At 44.9% G+C, this 26,648-nt stretch overlaps 2 protein-coding genes and 1 long non-coding RNA gene across 3 annotated transcripts in view; 2 read left to right on the top strand and 1 right to left on the bottom strand.

Moving 5' to 3' along the window:
* CITED2 (Cbp/p300 interacting transactivator with Glu/Asp rich carboxy-terminal domain 2) overlaps positions 1-26,648 on the top strand; it is a 1,046,546-nt gene that overhangs the window by 964,137 nt on the left and 55,761 nt on the right. The window lies entirely within an intron of this gene.
* The window catches only part of NHSL1 (NHS like 1), an 80,836-nt gene that overhangs the window by 44,467 nt on the left and 9,721 nt on the right, over positions 1-26,648 (top strand). Inside the window, exons 4-6 of the mRNA XM_049787999.1 lie at positions 7,403-7,595; positions 12,707-12,838; positions 23,438-26,524. Coding sequence (XP_049643956.1) covers positions 7,403-7,595; positions 12,707-12,838; positions 23,438-26,524 — 3,412 coding nt within the window. The remainder of the gene's footprint in view (positions 1-7,402; positions 7,596-12,706; positions 12,839-23,437; positions 26,525-26,648) is intronic.
* On the bottom strand, positions 304-23,523 carry LOC126029734 (uncharacterized). Its single transcript, XR_007503043.1, has 3 exons — positions 23,416-23,523; positions 22,191-22,294; positions 304-351 (listed from the first exon to the last, which is right to left on the bottom strand). It is a non-coding gene; the product is annotated as an uncharacterized LOC126029734 (long non-coding RNA).

Raw genomic sequence — 26,648 nt, 5'->3', positions numbered from 1 at the left:
ACATACTTTCTATAGATCATGAGTTGCCATAATAGGATGATTAAATACAAGAAATGTTTGAACACATGTGCTCTGTCTTTGCTATCTTGAGAAAAAGATTCTGTAATATTAGCATTATTTAGTTCAAAGTAGTTTATTTATAATTTGTGATGTGAAAGTCTAAACACCTTGATAAAGAGACCAGATTAATGGACTGAATTGAAGAAAAGAACCATTTGGATGATTTCATTTGATATATTACTCCCTGACACACTTCCCAACTGCCCTGTCATCATGGAGGTGTTGAGTGGTACCTTGTGATGTGTACCTTGTAATGGATCCATTTCTATCACCTCTAGTTGTTGCTGGCTCCTGGAAGAAAAAGGAATAAAGGGGAAGAGAACAGAATTAAGTGAGGATATCTTGTGTCTCCATATAGAAGCAGAACCAGCATAGACTGCAAATGTTTTGGCATCTTATGAATCTGCTGGAAATTTTGCAAACAAAAGTCAAATTAAGGGAAGTTTCTGGGTGGAAAACTACTCTCATAAATGTCCTGCAGAAAGAAATGGGATATATATTGGTGTCTTCTTAAATAGTATTCTAGAGTCTCAGCTGTTCCCCATCTATTTTTATGTAGCAATTGCTAGAGGAATGCTGTGTTTAGCTCTGGTTTTAATTAGGTTTTCTAATTTTTGAAAGCATGGAGAGCTCAACAAAGAAAACCTGGGAAACTCTTAGGTTTCACAGTTGAGCCCATATTTCAGTAACTTGGCCATTCGCCAAATAGACTATATTTCCGGCTCTACTGCCTGTCCATCTGGTGAGGACTTGGATGATGTCTTTATCTACCTCATCATCTCAGAAATCCCAGTCAGCCACGTTGGTGCAACAGGTACTTGTACTCACCATGCAAGTCCTGCTTTCTTAAGTGTTCTTTGAGACTCTCTACTCTTCCCAAGACAGAGACATCAGGTCTTAATTAAGGAATGGGACTGACCAAGTGAACAGATTTACAAATTACATTTATATTCTAAAAGTCAGGTTTAAAATCAGCATTATATCTTTTCCCCAGAACTAGGGGCCAAAGAGATAGTACAATAAACCTAGTAAATTAGGTTCTCCAATAATGTTTTATCATAACATTGGTGATAATAATCCATCTGACTTGATCAAAATAATTAATAATAGGCCTGCTTTTCTATATGTTGCTTCCCTTAAAAAAATCACTGTTTTTAAGAATATTGTATGTTAAGTGAGGAGGTGCTATAATGTATTGTAAATACTGCCAAGTTGTTATTGTACTGTTTAATAGTAGAGATGTTGATGTTAGTTCTAGGTTTTTTGTTTTTGTTTTTTTTTTTTTGCTTTAGAGGGTGTGTGTGTGGTGGTGGGATTTGAGCCACACCCAGTGGTGCTCAGAGACCACTCTGGTGATACATGGGGAACAATACTACGGGGTGTATGTGCTGTGGGTCAAATCTGGGTCAGTTCATGCAAGCCAAGACCCCTACTCACTGTATTATCTCTCTGGTCCCCACCTCTTACCTCGAGTCCCACTTGCCAACCTGTGAGCTTTTTCAAAGTCAGGACTGCATTTCCGTATTGATAAGACATAACTGATAGTGGACGATAAGATGAGGTTTCATTAAAGTATGAATTCAGGACAAGGCACATAGCCATTATGAATGGAGGTCCCTTTTTAGCTAAAAATTTGCAACAGCTGTTATGCAGGGCTCCTCAAAAGCCTTCTGCAACTTGTGTTTTCATGGGTAGATAAGACAAAAAAAAGCTTTCTCTGTAAAAAATGTGTTTTCAAGTGGTAAATAGTGGTAAGTACTAAAGAAGTACCATTCTAGTAAGTATTCACTAGAAAGTACTAGAGAGATCAAAGAAAGCAGAGAAGGGAAATATAGAAAATAGAGGAGGAGTTGAAGTTTTAGGTCAGATAAACAGGTGACACACCCTTAGCAAGACAGGGTAGATTTCATTCCTAGGAAGCAGCAGTGCAAAGGCCCTGAGGCAGTAAAATAATAAAGGACTGGAATAAGAAAGATGTGGGGTCATAAGAAGTATTGGGACACTTCCTATGTTGTGTGGATTTGTAGTAAGGATGTTGGAGATACCATATTTTCCAGCGTATAAGACGACTTTTGAAACAAAAAAAAGTCAACCGAAAATCGGGGGTCGTCCTATACGCCGAGCATATCCCGAAAAATGTTTCAATATGCCGCTAAACGAAAATTGTCTGAATATTGCCACAAAACGAATTTTCTAACTCGATCCTGCACCAATCACTGCCAGGCTGCTCGGACCGCCTCTCTGACTCAGCCAGTCCAAGCAGGCTGTTTATGCATGCAAATGAGACAATGTTCTGGACCGAATCTACACTGTAAAAAGCCTGCTCAGATCGGCCAGAGTCAGAGAGGAAGTCTATGCAGTATGACCTCTGAACCTTTGCTTGTTGTGATTGGCTCACTGTGGTTCAGACAGTTGCAGCACAGGAACGTTCTGTCTGATACAGCGAATAGAGGCCTAAACCTGTTTTAACTGCAAAATTTGGGGGTCGTCTTATACGCTGGAAAATACGGTACTTTTTCTTTTGTTATTTGAGCTTATTGGAGAAGCAGAAGTGCCTGAACTTACAATGTATCATTAGTATTTGGTGAGGAGAGTTCCCAAGCAGTGCTCAGAGCCTCTGAGCCCTGCCTAGAGATTCTCAGCCAAGGAACCCACATTCTATTCTTGAACCTAGAAGATGGAGTGCTACTTGGACCTACAGTGCTGGGGACCACGTCGTCACCTAGTCATTCTACAGGTCACTGGGACTTCGTCTGGTGGTACTTGGAGTGCCACCCTGTAGTGCCAGGGATCCAACCAAGGCCCAGTGCATGCCTGACACTTCTGACTGCTATGTTGGTTGACAAATGGGCTTTTAAAGGGAAGGATATGGTGTGAAGGCAGAAGCATGGAGACCAGTTGGGAGACTGAGATAAAAAAAAAAAAGCCAGGGCCCGGAGAGATAGCACAGCGGTGTTTGCCTTGCAAGCAGCCAATCCAGGACCAAAGGTGGTTGATTCGAATCCCGGTGTCCCACATGGTCCCCCGTGCCTGCCAGGAGCTATTTCTGAGCAGACAGGCAGGAGTAACCCCTGAGCAACGCTTGGTGTGGCCCAAAAACAAAAACAAACAAAAAAAAAAGCCAGATTTGGGGGCACTAAGCAATAGTACTGAGGATAGGGCTTTTTCTTTACACTCAGCCAACCTATGTTTGATCCCCAGCATCCCATGTGATCCCCTGAGCACTGTCAGGAGTAATTCCCGAGCACTGACTAACAGTAACCTCCGAGCATCTGAATGGATGCCCCTCCACCAAAAAAAAAAAAAAAAAAAGATCCAAATTGTTTACACTCTGCTTGCATTTCAGGAATTTTGCCTTTGAGAGGAATTGAGCCACAAGGGAATTGCCCTGGATAGAAGAAATACAGGGTGGACAAGTCTGCTTACTGTCTCTTCTGTAGATTGCAGCACTATGTAGTAGGCACCTTTGCATGTAACTTTATCTGGGCCCTGGTTGTCTGGGATATTATCTTGCAGAGAAGGGAGCACTTTACAAAAGGGCTGATTTCGGTCAGTTGTCCTGCCAGAGCTGCCCTGGTAGATAGCCCATGGCGGAGTGGCTCACCTGTGCCCTCTGTCACTGTGGTGGTGATCGGGCCTGACACCCCTCAGTTTGCTGAAGGAAAAGTAGTTTCATCAGAGAACCCTGTGTGGGCACATACAGATCATAAAGTATTTTTCTCTACCTCTGGGCAGAAGTCACATGGCAAAATGTGCTCAGTGTTAACTCTTTCCATCCACCCCAGAACTTTGCTTTTCTTTCTTCCAAATCTGTGTGCTTAGAATTTGTTTCCTAGTGCTGTTTAAAATTTGCATTATTGGGGCCTGAGTGATAGTATAGCATATAGGGCATTTGCTTTGCACATAGCCGACCTGGGTTTGATTCTCAGCATCCCATATGACCCCCTGAGCCTGCCAGGAGTAACCCCTGAGACCCCTGGGTGTGACTCCACAACAAAACTGCATTATTTCCAGGAGTGGCCTCAAAATATAACATATGAACAAGCAACTTTGGGAGGATAGGAGTGATAGCACAGTGGGTAGGAAGTTTGCCTTGTACACGGCTGACTGGCTTCAGTCCCCATATGGTTTCCAGAGCCAACCAGGAGTAATCCTTAAATGTAGAGACATAAGTAAGCCCTAAAGCACAGATATTTCCAAGTTTGCCTGAAAACATTTTCAGAAAATTGTAGTAAGCTTTTAATTTAGTGATTGAGATTCGCAGTCAGGCATTCTTTATGCACAGTCTTGAAATTAAGAAGAAAAACTTCTTTTCATTCATGTGTGTGCATGCATGTGTGTGTTTGCACCTCAAGGACAGAGAATAGGTATCGTAAGTTAAATTCAATAGGAATGTCAGAACTGGGAGGAAAAAAAAAACCAGTGGAAGTAATTGATTTACTTATGGTTTAGCTGCTACTGACTCAAAAATCCTCTTGCTATTTAGCACTCAATAGGAATTATAGTCCTTTCAACTAGAATGAGATCAAACATTAAGAATATGACACACTTTAGTATTATAGTTGGATATCTGTAACTTGTCATAAAGTACATATATTTGCCATTTTATTTCACATTTCCTTAAGTGGAACTGAACTATTATCAGTTGTCGTGTGTGTGTGTGTGTGTGTGTGTGTGTGTGTGTGTGTGTGTGTGTGTGTGTGTGTGTTGAGTCCAGTAGCTATAATGAGAACTGACTACAGGCTGAAGGGTGCTCTGGCCATCCCAGTTCAATTCCTGCACTGTAGAAGATCCTTGAACATTGCCAGGAATAACCCCTGAGTATAAAGTTGGGAGTAGTCCCTGGTTGGTTGGTTGGTTGGTAGGTAGGTAGGTAGGTAGGTAGGTAGGTAGGTAGGTAGGTAGGTAGGTAGGTAGGTGGAAGGGAGGGAGAGAGGGAGGAGAGGGAGCGAAGGAGGGAACAAGGTTAGAGAGAGAGGGAAGGAATGAAAGGAGGGACTTGTTTTACGTGTTCATTTCTACAAGTCTTCATTAATATAAGTAAAAGAAAAAAGTGGGCACTGTCAGCCTTAGGCTTTTGCTTCTCTAAAGTCACAACTGTATCTGATGCTTCATAGTGAGCATTTTTTTAATACAGGGTGGGAGGCACACCAAGTGGTGGTAGTCAGGGTGTCTAGGGTCCCCTTTTAGCTATGCTCAGCCAACGAGGTGAGTGGTTCAAACCATGGCCTAGAGGATGCAGTGCTCTCTGGGCCCTGAAGCAGGAGGGATTACTGAGACACCCTCAACCCCATCCCCCCCATGGTTCTCAGGAGTCTCCAGGGCTATACCCACTGATGCAGGGGACAGGTGGTGTCCAAAGGGTCAAACTGGGGTCAGTACAGGCAAGGCAAGGCAAGTACCTTCCATACGTAACCTCTGTACCTGTCTCATGGGCTGCAGAAGATGAACATCTGTTTCATTTATAACCAAAGTAAGCTTCCTGGGTTTAGGAAGAACCTCAATGAAGGTCTGACGTGAATAGAGACATGACCGAATACCTACTTCAGAGAATGTTGAATGCTGTAGTTTATATAAACTAATTTGTGTATATCTTGGGTAGTCCTTTCCCATTTGTGACACTTTTATCATGAGATTAATTCTGTGACCTCAGTCTTCTTCTGAGATTCCATACTGATATGTGTCTGTAAATCTCTTACCACTATTATTTTAGACACTTGAATTAAATTGAGAAAGGCACTTACTCATACTTTTAAAAGATTGGGGAAAATTTTTCACAGACATTGTGTTATTTGATGAAGTTAGTAATGAAAGTGAATCTCAGACCTGGAGATCTGCACAGAGAACTTGCCTGGCATGTAACCTGCACAAATTTGATTCCCAGAAACCCATCTGGTTCCCCAAACCTGCCACAAGTGATTCCTGAGTGCAGAGCCCAAGTAAGCACTGAAAATTGCCAGGTGTGGCCCCCAAAAAGAGAGAAGCCAATTTTCTTCTAGGAAATTTAAATGCAGACAGAAGCAGCTGCAGTATTAGGAATCAGGACAGTGGATCAGGGTGTTTGGTGCTGGTATGCCAGGGAGTGGGAATAAGAGGATGGATGTGACTAAATGCTAGCTATATAGATATTTCTTTGGAGAGGCTCATTGACATCCTGTTCTGTCTGAAGCAAAACTTTTTCCAATGCATCATTGGAAAAAAAAGCTGGTAGTTAACAGCTTTTGAAAAAGAACACTTTTAGGGGGCTGGCCGAGGATATAGCTGGTGGCTGACCTGGATTCAACCCCTAGACCCATACATGGTCCCATGAACCCTTCAAGGGATCCCTTAGCACAGAGCCAGGTGCAACCCCTTGGCAAATATCAGTTGGAGAGGGGGGATTGTCTCAGCAAACAGAGCAACATTTCTCTTGAATTCTTGGAGTGCCCTTGCAATTGAATCGGCCTCTGGGAGGCAGTGAGGAAGCTGAAAAGAAACTGCTTCCCAAAACAGCTTTCATGCTTCTACTTTTCAAGATGAAATGGGAAAGAAGGTGGTGAAGAGCGCTCCCCTCCAGTGAGGAGATTAATCTGTATCAAAACAGCCACAGCTAGAAATGTTTTCATTCTCCCAAGGCTCACAGCAGAGCTTTCCTCAGCTTCTTCTAACTTAACAATTTCACACCGATTTGTGTTCACATAAGTGCCTTTAGAAGAGCACATAGCTTGGTCAGTCCTGAAATGTTGCCCAAGAATCAGAGCCTAAAGGAAATGAGATTGAGGCTAGAAATCACCTTGAGCAAAACACTAAATTTTAATAAAATGGAAACTGACAGCCACATATAGCCATGATGGATCTTTGGGCTCCTAATGTTAAACTCAAGCCAGCAGCTTTGTGATTGCAGTTGAGAGAGGAAAAGCAGGAGGAAAAGTAAGGAAAGATTTAGTGGCTCAGCAAAACCTTTTTCGGTTTCCCTGTGTGGACACCAAAGCCTATGTCTAACCTGTGTATTATGGGTCCCGCTCCAGATAACAGTGTCCATGTGAGCCATTGCTTCTAGTTATTTCTAAGTGAGAGCATTTTATTTTTAGCTTGCTTTAGATCAATTTCTTTTATTATTAGTGAGAAGGCATAGTTGGGCCGCATCCAGTGATGCCCTTGGCTCTCTGCTCTCAAGAATTACTCCTGGGGGTGTTCAGGGGCCACTTGGGGTGCCAGGGATTGAACTGGAGTTGGCTGTTTCCCAGGCACTCACCTTGACCCATCTCTCTCTGGCTTCGATTACTTTAAAGCAAAGAATGTATTTTTAAGTGATTTTTGTCAGCCCTCTACATATTGTGGCTGCTTCTTACCTTTTCTGCAGAGTTCTGTTTCTTCATCGGAAGAGGAAAGACATTTTTCCATCAGAAGATCGAAAATGCCAACTTCCAGTGACTTCTCAGACCTCAACACTCAGACAAACTGGACCAAGTCCTTGCCATTGCCTACCCCAGAGGAGAAGATGCGACAGCAAGCACAAACAGTCCAGACAGATGTGGTGCCCATTAACATAACCGGTAGGCATTGTGCTGTAAACAGGTTTTGAATAGACTCGGGATGATGATTCTGGCTGACGGTTTATTACACATGTGTAGCTGTTCATTGCTAGATCAAAGGTAAAAGCTGTGTTCAGGCTTACTGCTCTTCATAATGAAGGAATTCTAATGGAATGTGTGTGCATGTAAACAATTTATTGCTTCTTACATTAGAAAACCATGTTACCAAAGGTTAATATTAAAGAACTCAGTGGTCCAGCTACTTAATTCTAACTTGTGTATTTTTACATTGAATTTCTTTAAAAGTTATATTTGGGATAGAGTGAAACCTGAGCACAGCCAGATGACCCCATATATATAAAATAAAATATATTTGTGTTGTATGGAACCATATTCTGAATGTGGTATGGTAGGCTGGGCATGGAACTTAGTGATAATGTCCATTTTCACAGGTGTTCTAGTATAAGGGAAAAATACATATTTCATGCTATTTTAAATGACATATGGAAGTGGAAATAATTAGTTTTTGATTTTTCTGAATGATGTATTTTCTAGGTTTTTTTTTTTTTTTTTGAGTGCGAAAAGACAAAAAAGTAAAAACTACTACTACTACTAGAAAGTAGTAAGGTACTTGCCTCGCTTGTGGCTGATCCTGGTTCAAATCTTCAGCATTATAGTCCAAGTATGGTCCCCTAAACACTGCCAGGATTAAGCCCTGAGCACAGCCAAGTGCCAAAACTCACCCTCCAGTAAAGCAAACAAAATAGAAATAAAATGATGTAATAACAGTCTATAAAATCTTTTTTTTTTGCATTTTTTTCTTTATTTAAACATCTTGATTACAAATATGATTGTGATTAGGTTTCAGTCATGTAAAGAACACCCCCCTCTACCTGTGAAACATTCCCACCACCAATGTCCCAAATCTCCCTCCATCCCACCCCAACCCCACCTGTACTGTAGATAGGCTTTCCAGTTCCCTCATTCATTTACATGATTATGGACCTATAAAACCTTTTTAAGGGGGCTAGAGAGATAGCATGGAGGTAGAACGTTTGCCTTTGATGCAGAAGGACAGTGGTTCAAATCCCGGCATCCCATATGGTCCACTGTGCCTGCCAGGAGCGATTTCTGAGTGTAAAGCCAGGAGTAACCCCTGAGTGCTGCTGGGTGTGACCCAAAAAACAAAACAAAACAAAAAAACCTAAGCCTTTTAAAAACTTAAGATAGTAAAATTATATTTTGATCTCTATAACTTGAATTATTTATCTTTAAATAAAAACCCATCTCTTTAAATAAGAAACCCTTTAAGCTGAAATAGGAAATTTAATTTCTTAATATGATATACAATGTTCTTTTACAATATTTTACGAAACTGTCAATATCTGTGATAAAGTGACCAATGAGAAGTTACATGAAGATCAAAGTAGTATTTCACAAACTTAGAAGAGCCACTAAAATCACCAAATATTTCTGCCTTGTCATATCCAAACCCACAAAGAGGACAGTGAGTTTAAGGAGCGTACAAAGTGCAAAGCAGATGTATAGAATGAGTCACTGAGATTTGTGTTCAAGAGAAATAGATTACTAATAGTCAGCATTGATAATCTGACCATTAAAAGTGTGATCTCTAATAACCCCAAAAAATCAACTGACCCATAAGATGTTTTTATAAAATATAATGATAACAAATAAAAAAACAGCTGGGGCCAAAGAGATGGTACAATGGGGTAGGATATTAGCCTGATATACTGCTGACCTCGTTAGGTCCTTGGTATCACATATGGTTCCCCCAATCCCTGCCAAGAGTGATTTTCTGAGCACAGAACTAGGAATAAGCCCTGAGCACCAATAGGCGAGGCCCCGAAATCAAACAAAGAAACAAAACCATAACAACTTTGTGCTTTCGAGACTACTTCTATTGACTGCCCTTAGAAAGTTTTTACCATGATATTAGTGAATTTTAAGGAGCTAATAACATTTTGGTAACTATTGGATAATTTTCTTAAAATCTATAGAGAATTTGAAATTTATATTTAGCATTCTTCTGAATTTCAAAAAAAATTAATAAGCAAGTACATGAATTATTTGAATACCATGTATATTTTTCATACTTATTGTTTCCAAATCTTAAGGGAATGTCACAGTATTTGAATCCACTTCCTTTGTAAATAACATGAAAGAAGATGGCCTTCAAAAATATTAGATTGTAGTTTCTTTTTTTGTGTTTGTTTTTGTTGTACTCCTGGTGACACTCAGGGGTTACTCCTGGCTATGCGCTCAAAGTTTGCTCCTGGCTCAGGGGACCTCATGGGATGCCGGGGATCGAACCGTGGTCAGTCCTAGGTCAGCTATTTGCAAGGCAAACGCCCTATTGCTGGGCCACCTTCCGGCCCCTTGATCGTAGTTTTTAAAGATTCTTTTTTAATATTTTAAGTAGTTGTGTTTTGGAATCAAATATTCCCTATATTCCTTAGTGAATTAGATGGGTGCACATTTTCTATAATAAAACATTATATTACTGATGATATATGCAACAGAAATATAATTACATTAAATATGATTAAATGACTCCAATAAGTGAAGGTGAAGCTGAAGCAATAGAACAGTGGGAGGGCCTTTGCCTTGTACTTGGCTTGCCTGGGTTTAATCACCTGGCATCCCATATTGTCTCCTGCATCTGCCAGGAGTGATTTCTGAGCACCATTGGGTGTGGCCCAAAAATAAAGAAAAAAAGAAGCAAAGAGGAATTGTACTATGAAATATGACAGTCCTTAATGGAATTAGGATAAAATATAGATTCAAAAATTTAAATCAGAATAATTAGAATTTCAGGATTAAAGAATTATTCTCTTTGAAATACATTATCACAACAGTACACAGTGTCAGTTTTTGGAACTAATTCTCTCATTTGACAAAAATGACTCAAAATTATATAGCACTTGAAAGGAGACCTTCAAATGCCTTATAGGAAAAGTGAATGACTAAAGTTACAAGTAGTCTAATCTAGGTCAAATGTAATTTTTTTTTTGTTTTGTTTTTGTTTTTGGGCCACACCCGGTGACGCTCAGGGGTTACTCCTGGCTATGTGCTCAGAAGTCGCTCCTGGCTTGGGGGACCATATGGGACACCGGGGGATCGAACCACGGTCCGTCCTAGGCTAGCGCAGGCAAGGCAGGCACCTTACCTCTAGCGCCACTGCCCGGCCCCCCAAATGTAATTTTTAATGTAGTGATTAACATTTTAGAGATAATATTATTAAATATACCTAGCTATAAATATTTATTGATTCATTTTCTATATTCATATGTCCACATATACACATATTTTAAATTAGGTTATTTCTCTGCTATTCATTGAATTTAGATGTCTCATTTTTAGCTCTCCAATCGACAGAATTTGACTACTGCTGTTTATTGATATTTTTCTAACATCCTGGATGATGTGATTAAAAAAATAGTGACAATTCTTGTAGGGAATTGTCATGTATAAGGTGCATTAAATTATGCACATATGTGTCATGTATCATGTCGCATTTAGTCAAACACTGACCCTTTATTATGATTTCCAGTACAGTTTATCAGAAGAAAGAAATGCCGATAAGTATGTTATTTTACTTTTAGAGTGAATCCTGCCAGGCTTAAGTAGAACATTAGCACAGTGAACTGCCAACTTGAAAATCGATGTAATCCTTTTAGTTATAGTCCTGCAGGGATTCAGCATGTTTTAAGAGCTGCAGAGGGAAAAAAAAAAAAAGAAGTTTACAATAAAATGCCTTTATAAGTAGAGTCCATAATCTGTCCATATGGGAAAACAGCTTTTCAACCCGGATGGTGAATATAGTGTTATACATAATCAAACCATTTGTACAAAGTGGCTTCTTACGTAGTCCTACCAATGTTTGAGCTAAGCATTTCTAAGTAACCGTGACGAACTAATGCTATTTTTTTCAATGAAAGGGGGTGATTCAGTTCCTCTCAATTCACTAAATATTTACTGAATAACTGCTTTGTGCTCGGCATTAGCTGCACACCACAGAGAATGCTAAGGTACATGGATCATGGTCTATATTCTGGAAAAATGAGCAGACACAGTTTTCTCAGCTGCCTGGCAAGAATGCAACAAACTGAAATAAATGCATATGTTTGGATCTTTCAGGTTTTGTAATAAATACATATTCTTGGATCATTCAGGTTATCTTACCTGTTTTGATTAATGCTTTACTTGCACCTTATTCAGAAGAAGTTTGAAGGAACTTTGTTTATAACATGCCACTTTGAATGTGTGTCAATATTTTATGAGAAGTCAATGTTTCATTCTTACAGTGTAGGTTGGAATAATGGGAGCATTTTCTTTATATATGTTATGTGCATTTTTTCAATCTTCCTAGAGCATAACACAATGTGTGGGATCTCCATGCTAGGTTGGATAATGCTGCCTTCAATGTCTGAGTTAAGCTCAATTTTTAAAAGTAATCATAAAACAAAGGGAAATGGTTCTACTTTTAAATAATAGCGATGCTACTGGGTCTCATGATAAAAAGTGCTTTATCATTATAAGGAAGGCTACACTGTGGCCAAATAGCTTATTTGATTAACAAAAACAGTTCTCTGTTCAACAAAAGTGATTGGTGGACCTGCTGATTTCATCACATTACATTAGCCTCTGGAAATGGCCACATGACTTTAGTATTAAGTCATTGTTATCAATGCATCCAGGCTGATGTAAAAAGTGATTTCAGTCACTGGAAACTGGACAGATCCCTGAGCAATTGCACATTTTAGACCACCCAGAACTATTCATTTATCTGTGATTTTCGTACATTTGCATATTTGCATTTGCTACTCCAGCTTATTTGAAAATGAAATCAAGGTGCTTCCTTTGGAAGGACATGCAAACACACACACACACACACACACACACACACACACAGAGGAAAACAGCAGCCTTATGATGATAATGCACTTGTCTCTCCTTTTTTTGCCCTTCAGCTTTCATTCATCATTGTCTGACTGGCTAACCTCATTATTAATCCCTTCTTATCATTTGACAACATACTTCTGGAAGAAAGTGCATGGTGTCAGCTTGCTTGAAAATAACATTGCTTTGCTTATTCTACTACTCTACATTAGGGGAGAATTTCGATCGCCAGGCCAGCCTTCGGCGGTCTCTAATTTACACAGACACTCTGGTAAGACGACCGAAGAAAGTCAAAAGGAGAAAGACTATTACAGGAGTCCCTGACAACATACAGAAGGAGCTAGGTATGGCTCATCAGAACTGTATTCTCTTGCCCTCACGCTGCTCTAGCGTTATGACACTAACCTCATCTGTGGTGCTTTTGAAGGTGATACATTCTGATAGCCATTTGGGTCTTGCCTCAGTTGGGCACAAATCCTACCTAACGCTTCCTGCAGGTGGTTTAGAGAAGGTAAGAGAATGAACAATTTAGAGTAGGTAAGAGAATTAGCAAGTATCAGCAGGATAGATGATAGAAACTTAGAGTCATCCTCTCTGTGTACCTGCAACAACAGGAATGTCCATCACTAAATTCATGCTCTGTTGAGCTCTGAAGTTTTCAGGAATTTGCAACTCTTCTGAGAACTTTAGATTGCTAAGAGGGACTTCCTTAGATATGCGATAGCATTGGTGGCCTTTCACCAATGTAGGGTAATCGATGAATTCTAGTACAATAGAAATAGTCATATGTATTGGACAGGGTACTTGCAATGAAATGTTGTCAGAGCTTTTTGATTTGGTATTTTTGAACCTGTGATTAGAGTAGAAAAGTTTTTTTCCAACTAAAGTGAAGAGTTGTTTTCTTCATAATTCACTTACTCATGTTGTGTCTGTGAACTTATATATGTCTTGGATAATCCTTTCATTCTCTCTCCATTTCCTTCCTGTGCCCCATTTTTGATGAGGGCTGTTGAAAATGTCCACTGAGGCTGCAGGGCATCCTAGTTTAGAAACTAGGATGTACTTATATGTTCAGCACTCGGGCAGCATTTTTTAAATTTATTTATTTGTGTTTTAGCCACACCTGGTGATGCTCAGGACTTATACCTGGCTCTGCTCTTAGGGATCTATGCCTGGTGGGAGTGCTAGAGATCTAATCTGAGAATTGGGTGGAGAGAGATGGGACTAGAACCTTTGGTGGTGTGAGGGTTTAGTGAATTGAAACAGATGCAACACTGGGATTTTAGGACCACTATGAACTAAAATGACAGTAATAGATATTTCCATTACTGTAGGGAATTTACACCTTTCTAAAAATTGGTTTTTCTTTGGGACAGGGAGTTTGTAGAGTGGATACAGCACTGGCTCTGCATCCAGAGGACCTCGGACACTGGTTCAATATCCCATCCTTATTAAGTTCCCCCAACAACATAACAGATCACTGCTGAGTACGGAGCCAGAGTAGCCCCAAACCAATCACATTCCATACTTTTTGCTTTTCTCTTTAGCCACCTCTGGGCTTATTTCATGAGAGTTACTTCCACTTGATGTTTTCACTTTCATTATTCTTGATGGCAATACTTGGGAAACCTAGAGTTACTATTTCTTCAATGGATTTATCCTAGGAATGTGCTAGAGACTCCCTAGCCCTTGAGGTCATATTTCTGAGTGTTACACACATTGTTATGGTTGGATTTTTTTTTTTATGGTTTTTGGTTACACCCAGTGGTGCTCAGGGTTACTTCTGGCTCTATGCTGAGAAATCATTCCTGGCAGGCTCGGGGGATCATATGGGATGTTAGGGATCAAATCTGGGTTATCCGCATGCAAGACAAATACCCTACCTGCTGTGCTCTTGCTCCAGCCCCTATACACATTGTTTTTACTTGGGGTTTCCCTCTAGCACCTCTGCTTAGAGGATGTGGGCCAGGAATGAGATACTCACTGTCTTTACCTGCTTTTTCTCTCACTGTCACCTGGTTCTCTGGTCTATGTACCCTGCCTTTCAGCAGAACAACAAAGAGACAAAAATAGCAGTGCTTCACCTCTGCTCTGGGTAGCTCCAGGGCCCAGGTGGCAGGCGGGTGCTTGTCTTATCCAGTAACAGGGGATCGTGAGGAACAAAGGCAGAGGCATCCATGGCATCTCTGGGGTCTCTGTGGCCGCCCTGCATCTGCTGCATTTAATGGGGCCGCCTGCGCATCCTTCAAATGCTTCCTTGTCTTCTCCTTTAGGTGACAGCTGACTGAATACTTTGGGAAACTAGTGTGTACTCATGTTCAGCTGCTGCTCATTCAACTAATTTTTGTTTTGTTTTGTTTTGTTTTGGGGCCACACCCGGTGACGCTCAGGGGTTACTCCTGGCTATGCGCTCAGAAGTCGCTCCTGGCTTGGGGGACCATAGGGGACGCCGGGGGATCGAACCGCGGTCCGTCCTAGGCTAGCGCAGGCAAGGCAGGCACCTTACCTACCTTACCTCTAGCGCCACCGCCCGGCCCCTCAACTAATTTCTTAGAGCACTAGGGCAGGATTTTTTTCTGTTCTTTGGTTTTTGTTTTGTTTTGGGGTCACACCCGGCAGCGCTCAGGGGTTCCTCCTGGCTCTAAGCTCGGAAATCGCTCCTGGCAGGCTCGGGGGACCAAATGGGATGCCGGGATTCTTACCACCGTCCTTCTGCATGCAAGGCAAACGCCTTACCTCCATGCTATCTCTCTGGCCCCAGCAGGCAGCATTTGTAAAATTTATTTGTTTATTTGTGTTTTGGCCACACCTGGCGGTGCTCAGGACTTATACCTGGCTCTGCTCTTTGGGATCCCTGCCTGGTGGGACTTGGGGGACCAAATGGGAGTACTAGGGATCTAATCTAAGTCAGCTATGTACAAGACAGGTACTCTATCTGCTGTACTATTTCTTTAGCACCCATTTATTATTCTTTTTCTACATTTCATTATTACTTTTTATTATTTGAACAAGGTTACACCGTATTCAGTGGTGCTCAGGATTTACTCTGGCTCTGCGCTCAGGGATCAGGCCTAGCAGTGGGTAGAGGGCATATAGGATGATAGGGATCAAAACCATGTCAGCTGAGAGCAAGGGAACATAATATATATAAATACATATTATATATACATATATATACATATACATACATATTATATATACATATATATTTTTTAAATAAAATATTATTTAAGGGGGTTGGAAATAGCTTAAGAAATAGCTTAAATAGTCTGATATATGAAAATCCTTGGGTTGAGTCCTTAATAACTTGACTTCTATTTTAAAATAAAGACAAAGACCATTACTCTAGTTATATATGGAGGTTGATTGGAGGATTGATGGATCAAACAAGGAAAATAATGTTTGGATATAATAATAATTAACTTCCAAAGTTGGTTTATACATTTTTTATTCCATTTTAAAACTTCTCGGTGGCTGTACCCATTCTCTCAACACTGTTTTGTTTTCACTACTTTTGTTTTAAATTTAAACTTTATTGATTGATTGATTGGTTAGTTGATTGGTTTTTGGACCACACCCAGCAGCACTCAGGGATTACTCCTGGCTCTGCACTCAGAAATCTCCCTTGGCAGGCTGGGAGATCCTATGGGATGCCAGGATTCGCACTGGTCCCTCCCGGGTTGGCCGCATAAAAGGCAAATGCCCTCCCCCTGTGCTATCTCTCCGGCCCCTCACTATTTTTTTTTTTTTTTAGTTTAGGCACTGTGATTGTGCTAATGTTGTTAATGGTAGGTTTTTGTGCATGCAAAATTCCAGCACCACAGCTTCTACCAGTGTCTTTCTACACCCTGTGTTCCTCCCGCTGCCACTGTGATAATCTTCTAAAGAACAGCTTTTCAGTCTCTTTTGCCTTTGGGCCTTTGTTAATCCTCTTATAGTTGTTTTTTTTTTATATCCCATATATGATAGAAAGCATTCTGTGCCTGTTCCTCTCTCCACATATTCTCCTCATCCATCCAGATAGCAGCAAATTGGATAATTTTTGTCTTAGAGCTGAGCAGAATTCTGCCTCCCAATAGTATGTACTTTGCAGCTAGCCAGGTTGTAAGCCCTGAACTGCCCAACCAATGGTTATCACGAATAAATACTTCATTTTTTTCTTTAAAAAGTGATCCAAAAGGCAATAGAACTGGAAAATTGGTCAACAGAATTGAGCTTGGGGATGGGTAGGGGAAAATGGAACAGGAAGGACCTTTGGGGCCTTGGTGGTGGAGGGAAATGGGGACTCTGGTAGAGTGTGGTATTGGAAGGATGTATGTGTAAAATCACTGTTGTAAATCACAGCACCTCAGTCTTAATTAGGAAGGGAGGGAGGAAAAAAGAAAAGGAAAGAGGACAAGGGTGAATACAGGAGATAACGCACCTGTCCTGCACGTGCTTACCTGGTTCAGTTCTCATCACCAGGATATGATCCCCAGAGCACTGCCAGGAGTGTCCCTGAGTGTAGAGCCAGGGGCAAGTCCTGGGCGTTGCTGCATATGTCGAAACAAAAATAAGTCTTCTCGGTCAGAGAGGTAGTAGAACAGGTTAAGTGCCCTGAGTGTTGCCAACTCTAGTTCAATCCTTGGCGCCGCATATGTTCTGAGCAGTGCCAGGAATCACCCCTTAGCTGAAAGCCAATAGTAGCACATGAACACTAGCATTGGCCCAGTCTACCCTTATTTGCCCCAAAGTCAGCCTTCTGTAGAGTGAGAGATGCGACTCATTAGTTGAGCATATATTAACATCTGTGAAATATTCCAACACCTAACACCCCCAGAAAAATTTTGGTTTCTCTTGATATAAAGCATACAAAAGTATGGCTGACTCACATACATTAAGTTTTAGAGAGTCACACTTGATGCTCAGATGGACATAATGCGCTAGGGATTGAACCTAGGAATTCTGCATGCAAAGCATTTAAGCTATTTCCTTAGCCCACAGATTAGACATTTTGTTTGTTTGTTTTGTTTTGTTTTGGGGCCACACCCAGTGTGTTCAGGGATTATTCCTGGCTCTTGGCTCAGAAATCTCTACAGGCAGACTCAGGGGACAAGCCCTGGTCCATCCTGGGTTGGCTGCATGCACGGCAATGCCGTGCTGCAGTTCTATGGCTCTGGCCCCAGAATAGACTTTTAAAATTAAATTATTGGGGACCAGAGCAGTGGCACAAGTGGTAGGGCATTTGCATTGCATGCACTGACCTAGGGCGGACCACAGTTCGATCCCTTGGTGTCCCATATGTTCCCCCAAGCCAGGAGCGATTTCTGAGTGCATAGCCAGGAGTAACCCTTGAGTATCACTGATGTGACCCAAAAAGCAAAGTAAGTAAGTAAATAAATAAATAAATAAATAAAATTATCTGCCCAAAAAAAATCCACAAGGATGGGTGCATGTTGAGCATTAGACATTGCCTAAATTGTCTGGGCTTTAGAATTTTAAAAATTTCACCAGAGGGCCAGAGAGATCTCTCAATAGGCTGGATCATGTGCTTTTCATGAGCAGGCCTGGGGTTCAATTCCCTACAAGGCATAGTTCAAAGCATATTCAAGAGTGACTGAATACTGTCACCTGTGGCTCCAAAACTAAAATAATGCATTAATTTTAAAAATAAAATAAGGATCTCACCAAAGATGTTCCAGAGTTAGCGGTAGATAAAATACTCGGTTAACTGCAGCTTTTGCGTCACAATCTATAAATAGTGGCTTCTAGAGACTAGCCAATGTAGAATACTTAATAAAAATAATGGTATGTATTTTTCTGTTTACTTCCAAGCATATTTGGTGATTTTATTTATTTATTATTCATTTATTTATTTGCCTTCGATTTAAATCTTTTCCAAAGTGAGTTATAGCATCCCTGGGGATGGGCAGCAGTAGTTTCAGTTGCATTTGAGGAGTTCTTTCTGTTTGCTTGTGCAAAGAAGATAGATTTCCACGAAGCACTGAGTAATTTTTTTCTGAAAAGGGTACATTAACCCATATAAATTTGGGGACCATTGATATAAATCAAACAAAAGCCCCCCCACCCCCTTATTTTTAAGAATCAGTCAACAGAAATTTTTTTCTTTTTTTTTTTTTTTTGGAAGGGCTTAGGGAAATAACTCCTGGCAGCCTCGGGGGGACCATATGAGATGCTGGTATTCGAACCACCGACCTTCTGCATACAAGGCAAATGCCTTACCTACATGCTATCTCTCCAGCCCTGACAACAGAAATTTTTTTGTTCAGAGGAGAAAGAAAAGGAATCATCTTATGTAGTAGAGCCTTTGAACAAAGTAAAAGAATACATTCTATACACTGAATTTAGGATAGACTGAACTTAATCTATTCTTGAGTCTGGGATCAGCAAGATTTCCCATTTTGTTTCTTTTTCTTCAACACAGATAGGGATGTATTTGAGGGGTTGGAGTGATAATATAGCAGGTAAAGAATTTGCCTTTAATACACCAACCCAGCTCCCATACAGGCCCTTAAGCAGAATAATTCCTGAGTACAAAGCCAGAGTAATCCCTGAGTATCACTGAATGTGATACAAAAACAAAATAGACTTTTTGGACTGCATTGAAACATCCTTTTTATGAGACTTCACCTCCTTAATATTAGATTATACATTTTGATGGCATTTAATTTTATATGTGGGCACTGAATAGTTAGGACATGCCTATGTAGTTCACAAATTCCCATAGAAAGCCGGCACAATAAGTGTGTGTGTGTGTGTGTGTGTGTGTGTGTGTGTACACACCTGGCAGTGTTTGGGGCTAACCCCTAGCCTTGTGTTGAGGGATCGATCACTCCCTATGGGGATTGGGAACCATATGCGGATCAGCCTGTGTCACCATGCATAAATAAGGGCCTTATCCATTATATTACCTTTCTGGCCCCCAAATAATTTCTGATAGTTTGGATTAAGAACACTACTAAAGACTTAATGAAACTTGTTAACACTAAGGGACCACAGATAGTAAAGGAATGCACCTGGACTGTGATGGTTCCCAGTACCACATGGCCTCCCTCTATCATTGTGTGTCACTTCTGGCATGGTCCGAGCGATCTCTGGCAGCACAGGGCCTGAACACCTCTGCATTGTTGAACCCTACTAGTAGCTATCATTCCCTCCGAGCATAATCAGGTGCCTCTCACTCCCTAAAAATGTATACACTATGAGGGGCCGGAGAGATAGCATGGAGGTAAGGCATTTGCCTTATATGCAGAAGACTGGTTCGATTCCCAGCATCCCATATGGTCTCCCGAGCCTGCCAAGAGTGATTTCTGAGTGTGGAGCCAGGAATAACCCCTGAGTACTGCAGGGTGTGACCCAAAAACAAAACCAAAAAAAAAAATGTATACACTATGCCTTTAATGAACTAACTTACAGCTTTCTTTTTCTTTGCATTTTTTAAGTGGACGATTATTATAATATTAAATGACCTCTAATTATTTCTTTATGATCTATTTTAAATTTGGAGAAATGAAGATGCAGTACTAGAATGGTCTTCATTTGTCTGTAGTTCTCTGTGTATAGTCAGTTTGCGTTCTTTCATCAACACAACATTGATCTGTATCCTGCGATATTGTGGCACTGGTGAGGAAGGACCGAGGAATGAAGGGACGGTGCTCCCAAGCAGTGCTGAGATAGAACCAAGGGCCTAACTCAAGCAGAGTAGCACCCCAGCCTTCAGGCTATTTCCTCAGCCTGATGGTGATACATTTTTCCTGCGTAAACAAGAAGATTGTCTTGAGGAGTAGAATTTAAGGATGACTGCTCCCTGGGCTAAATGCATTCTTTTTCATACTTTTAAGGGTCTTTAGGAAAATTTATTTGAATAGAAAAGCTGTGCTTGGCTGTGCGTAGAGGAAAAAAATGGCTGTTTTCTCATTTCAGAAGCTGAGAATAGTTTCACATTCAAAATTGGTACTTGAATGAATCAAGACATAGTAATTGACCCTCAGTGTTTAAAGGTCACCCAATAGGGGTGAGAGAGCTGGCTTGAAGGACTGAGAACAGGCTTTGCACACAGCAAGCCTGGGTTCAGTATCTCACACCTCATAATCCTTGAGCACCAAATGATGCTCAAACATTGAGCCAGGAGTAGCCCCTGACCCTGCCAGATATAGCCCCTAAGCCAAATCAGGCAAAATTCACCACTAACCTCATATGAAATTACTATCATTTTGAAAAAAGAAGGCCTGGAAAGTTAGTGAAGTGCTAGCTAGAGCACATGCCTAGGATGTGGGGAGTCCTAAGTCTGATCCCAGCCCTGTGTACTGCCAGGGCTGACGACCCTGGTGGTCCTGAGCCAGGCCAGCCACTGAATATTCAGACCCACCCAAACTACCAGAGTAAGTATTTTGTTTTTGTTTGTTTGTTTGTTTTGTTTTTGGGTCACACAACAGTGCTCAGGGGTTACTCCTGGCTCTATGCTCAGAAATTGCTCTTGGCATATGGTCAGGAGACCATATGGGATGCCGGGAATTGAACCACTATCCTTCTGCATGAAAGGCCTTACCTCCATGCTATCTCTCTGGCCCCTAGAGTAAGTATTTTGTTATTCTATTCTGATCTGTTTCTTTTCTATTTCTCATAGAAAACAATGAAAACTTATTGTTGAGTGGAATCATGCATCTCGAAAGTTTAGAATCAAACTAATGCCAGCTGCTACTAGCCACCTGAGTTACCATCACACCTGAAATATCAAAAATCTAAAATTATCTTTATTTTTCTGAAAATAGATTATCTTTTCTGCTTCTACCCTTTTGCTCACTTCCCCTTTCTTTTTTATTCCTTCCCTTTGAGGGGAGGCAGTCACATCTGACAATTCTTGGGTTATTCCTAGCTCAGTGCTTAGAAATTACTCCTGGCAGGCTTGGAGGACCATTTTGGCTGCCGAGGATCAAACCCAGATCGGCCACCTGCAAGGCGAATACCCTACTGCTGGGTTAGCACTCCGGCCCCATTTACCCTTTTTGAGCAAAATATTGACTTGTGTGTCTATTTGTCTATCTCAGTATATGCACATGAGCGTGTCTGCTTGTCTGCTTGCTTGATTGCGTGTGTGTGTGTGTGTGTGTGTGTGTGTGTGTGTTCAGTGAATGCACTTGGCAGAGGATGGGAGCAGGAGAATTACATTGCCTTTGCTAAACATCTGAGTATAAAAAAGATTCACCATTATCACTGTGAACAAAAGGGCTTTGTGCCTTTTAGGGAAGCCTCCCTAGGAGGGAGACATCTCCTTTGCAGTAGATCCAAGCACATTGCTGCCATTATAGTAATATTCTTTGCTAGTTGGCTGAGCAGAGGGCTTGCTATTGGGTAAGACACATGGCACGCGGTGGTTAATCTCTGTGCGGGAGGGAGGGGGCACTGCTTAGGGTTCCGCTGCTGCATTGTTCTTTCCCCGGTGCACAGTGGTGCAGCGAGGTGCATGGCCAGCGCACACATCCAACCTCCTGCTCGAGATATTTTTAGGTTCTTGGTGGATGATAACAAAAGAGAGAGAACAGGTTTTGCTACTATTTCTCAAGACTGAATATGTCCTAATGGTCCTAATGATTATTGTGCATGGATTGATTTATTTCCTCAGTAGATTTGGGGTAAGTTCTGGGCTGCATTTTTTTTTTTTCAATCTTCTAGGGAGCTTGAAAGAGAACTTGTTACCTTTATGTAAGGTTTTTGCTCATTTTCTTCCTCCTAATTGGCTTTTTCTTCCCGGACCTTCCTTTTCTATCCTTCTTTTCCTCTTTTTCTTCTCTTTAGCCAAACTAAAATAAAATAAAACAACAACAATAACAAAAAAAAAAAAACAAAAAACAGGCTACTTTTCTGATGTAAAGCTTTATGAAATGAATTAGCCTAATTTGAGGAAATGTTTACTGTATCCATTTCTGCTGCTCCCCCACCCCACCAAATCAGACCAGATTGCATTTGAATTTTGAATGTCACTAACACAGATGATAATGGCTGAATAAGGATAATGAAATGTTTGAAACACAGATGGGCCTGTAAATCATTTTCTTTTTCTTAGGATTTCCTTCTGACATTAAAAAGATAATAAGTAACATAATTAGCACTATACCATACCAGTTTCCCTCCTATCTCACTCACTGCCCTGTTGTTAAGTTATTAGCAACCTTATCTTGGAAAAAGAAAGGGATTTACCAGGTGGGTGGTAAATTCCCTTGAAATCTTGACCCAAAGAAGGTCATTCAAAAAGTTCCCTTTTCCTGGGCCAGAGAAGGTAGGGTGTTTGTTTGCCTGGCACATGGCCATCCCATGTTGTATCCGTGGCACCCCTTATGGACCTGAACCCTGCCATGAGTGATCCCTGAGTGCAGGGTAAGGAGTAACCTCTGAACATGCCGAGTGTGGCCCAAGAACAGAAGCAAAACCTAGAAAGTTCTTTTTCCCCAAAAATCTTTGATCTCAAAGGGAGCAATGTAGAATTCCACAGGCACCCCTGAGTTTATAGGAGTATCGAGGATTGGAAGTTCATCGGGGTTGTTTTTGTTTGTTTTCCCCTTAGCAGCTATCAGTAAATGATTTATTTTTGTATTTGAGTTTTTTGTTTGTTTTGGGGGGTCACACCTGGCAGCACTCAGGGGTTACTCCTAGCTCTACGCTCAGAAATTGTTACCAGCTGGGGGGGGGCATATGGGATGCCGGAGATCGAACCCAAGTCTGTCCCGGGTCGGCTGCATGCAAGGCAAATGCCCTACCGCTGTGTTATTGCTTCAGCCTCCAGTAAGTGATTTCAGTCTCACTTACTGTTGGCAGGTGCAACAGCTAGGCCAAGGTGGGCCAGGGACGCGCTTGAGGGCGGGTTGGGGACGGGCTGAACCGAACCGAACCGAGGTTCTGGTTCTGGGTCTAGCTTTCTGCTCACCAGCCTCCTGCTTTCTCCGCAGCTTCGGGCTCTGGCCACGAGGATGCTGGCCACTGCGCCTACAGCCCCGGCCACTGCGCCACCCTGGGAAGGCTCGACGGGTACCGGGCAGCCGGGCCGTGCTCGGAAACCAGGGACTCCAGCTGCCAGACGGAGGAAGGGAGAGTGGTGCCGCCGTCCATGCGACGCATCCGGGCGCAGAAGGGCCAGGGCATCGCCGCCCAGATGGGCCAGCTCCCGGGCTCCTCGGGGAACATGTCGGTGCTGAGCGACTCGGCGGGCGTCGTGTGCCCCTCGCGCCTCCGCAGCGAGGCGGGCTTCCACAGCCTGCCTCGCTCGGGCGCCAGGGCCCTGGGCCCCCCGGACGACCCGGACGGCCCTCCGGGAGAGGACAGCCCCAGGCGCGGCGCTCCGCTCAGACCCCGGTCGCAGGACCTGAGGCTGCCGGAGGGCGACGCGGCCACCAGCCCGGCCTGCGTGGTCTCGCCTCACGCCGCCTACACCACCAGCCTCATCCCCAACGCCACGCTGTCGTCCTCGTCGGAGGTCATCGCCATCCACACGGCGCAGAGTCCGGGCCAGCCTGACGCCAAGCTCGGCGGCAAGACGAGGGCCCGGCACGCGGGCAAGGACGCGCCCCGCTCCCCCTGTGCTCCCTGGACGCGGGGCCACCCCGGCAGCCCCTCGCAGGCCTGCGTGCCCCGCGGCCCCTGCGCCCCCACTCTCCTGGCCCTCGGGGATGCCGCAGCAGTGTCTCTCGGCGGCCCGGCCCAGGGGGAGCGCGCGGGGGCCCCGGCCCTGGCCTCTCCGTGCAGAAGCGCGCTGAGCTTCCCCGGCCACGCTCCGGAGGAGGACGGCAGAAGCGAGGCCGGTTCCACGGGAGGCCGCGGCCAGGCGAGCGCCGGCGCCCACAAGCCCTGGGCATGCGGCGCCGCTGCCAACGGGAGGGCGTCCCCCTGGAAGCCGCCGCTGGCCAGCCCGGGCCACTCCACGCCCACCAGCACCGTGAGCAGCTGCAGCCTGGACCAGGGGTCCCACCGGGAGGACGCCAGGTCCTGGTACTCCGAGGACCAGGACGCCTGTTCCGACGTGTCTCCGTGCGCCGGCCTGGGGCATCTGAGCCCGAGCAGCAACGGCTTCGGGGACCCCAGGCACAGCGTGGTGAATGTCTTCGATGGGCGCGTCCCCAGGAGCCCGGGGGACGGGCCCTCCTGCCCGGACAAGGCCCTGGCCAGGCACATCTCCCTGAAGAAAGCCAAGAAGCCCCCGCTGCCCCCCTCGCGGACCGACTCTCTCCGCCGCACGCCCAAGAGCGTCCCCAAGAAGGGGGCCCCGGCCAACGGGCAGGTGCTCAACGAAAGCCTCATCGCGTCGCTGCAGCACTCTCTGCAGCTGACCCTCCCGGGGCAAGGGGCCAGCTCGCCTTCGCACAGCCCCTGCAGCGACCTGGAGGAGCCCTGGCTGCCTCGCTCCCGCAGCCAGAGCACGGTGAGCGCGGGCAGCAGCTTGGCCTCGGCCACCACCCCCAACGTCTACTCCCTGGGCGGCCTCACCCCGGCACAGAGCGACTCGAGCAGCGTCCGGTCCGAGTACACGGACCCCTGGGGCTACTACGTCGACTACACCGGGGTGCAGGAAGACGCAGGCCCGGCAGGCAGCGGGGGGCCCGGCTCCGGGGCCAGCGCCGGGCACGGGGCCGGTCGCTCTGGGCGCGCCGAGGCCCGGGCCGCGGCCCTTTCCCCGGTGCCCGGGGGCTTCGCCAGGCCTGGCATCACGTCGCCCGAGAAGTCGCACCGCGTCACTTCGCCGTCCAGTGGCTACTCCAGCCAGTCCAACACTCCCACCGCCGTCACCCCGGTGCCCGTGTTCCTCAAGTCCATGTCCCCGGCCAACGGGAAGGGGAAGAGCAAGCCCAGGGTGCCCGAGAGGAAGTCGTCCCTGATCTCCTCCGTGTCCATCTCCTCCTCGTCCACCTCCCTCTCGTCCAATACCTCCACCGAAGGCGCTGGGGTGGCCAAGAGACCCGAGGCTGCACTGCCGTCCCCCTCCACGGGACCCCCTCTCCCTTGCCTTTCACCCCCAAGCCCCATGGACCAGTCTCCGTGCCTGCCGCCGCCGCCGCCTCCATCTGCAGGTGCCCCGGAGTGCCCCCCCCTACCCTCCTCCTCCTCTCACTTCCCCCCTCCCCCGCCGGAACTTCTTGCCCCACTCAGTCCCCCCCCAGATCCTTGCTTTCCTCCGCCCCCCACGGCCCTTAGCCCCCTTCTTCCAGATCACTCTGCTCCCAGACCAGCACCCCCTCCGGCCCCACCTCTGGACCCTCAGCTGCTGAAAGACAGCAGGCCAACGTCTTTCAGGAGACCGGGCCTTCCCGAGTCCCCTCGAGAGGTGGCCAGGCAGCCCTGGAGCAAAGAGGAGGGCAGCCCACCCCCCATGCCTCTCATCACCACCGAGGCCCTGCAGAAGGTGCAGCTGAGGCCGGTGAGGAAGAGCTCGGGAACGCCACTGCCCCTGCTCGAGGACCCGGCATCTCAGGAGAACCCAGCCTCGATTCCTCCCCAGCCTCCTTTCCAGCCATCTGCTGTGCTGAGAGCCCGAAATAGCATCCATGAGATGGAGAGGGAAAGCCAGCCCGCTCCCCTGACGGGCTCGCCTTCTACTCCTCCCGGGAGCCGGAGCCAGGGTCACCGGGACGCTGCAGCCGAGTCTGTCCTGGCGAGCTTCGGCCCTGGTGATGCCGGCCCCCCGCAGCAGCCGGCCCCCAGGCCTTCGCCCAGCAGAAAGCCGCCCCCCATCTCCAAGAAGCCCAAACTGTGCCTGGTGGTGCCAGCCCCGTCGTCAGGGAGCGTGAGCAGAGCGGAGCCCGGCCCCACGGGAGAGGCAGCGCAGGGCGCAGCGGCGGCCGGTCCTGATGCGCCGGACGCTGGCAGCTCGGCTCTGGAGGGAGGAGGCGCGCTAGGAGCGGCCTCTCCGGCCAGAGTGGCAGCCGATGTGCCCATGGTGCAGCCCGGTTCCTGTCCAGCCACCCCGCAGAAGGCGTCAGGCCCCGAGAGCGGCCCCACTGGGGAGGGCCACGTGGAGCACTACCCACCTCTGCAGGATGGAGAGCGTGAGTCGGATTCTTCTCTTTGGGGGCCAGCAGGAGCAGAAGCGAAGGGACAGTGGCAAGGGGCGTGCTCAGGTTCAGCTGCCTCTGTGGGCTTCGTGAATGCTTGGCAATGGGCATTGGAGGG

Source organism: Suncus etruscus, chromosome 15 (genome assembly GCF_024139225.1).
Source record: "Suncus etruscus isolate mSunEtr1 chromosome 15, mSunEtr1.pri.cur, whole genome shotgun sequence".
Classification (NCBI taxonomy): domain Eukaryota; kingdom Metazoa; phylum Chordata; class Mammalia; order Eulipotyphla; family Soricidae; genus Suncus; species Suncus etruscus.
Note: the sequence above shows the minus strand (reverse complement) of the source record. Positions and strands in the feature narration are given on the sequence as shown.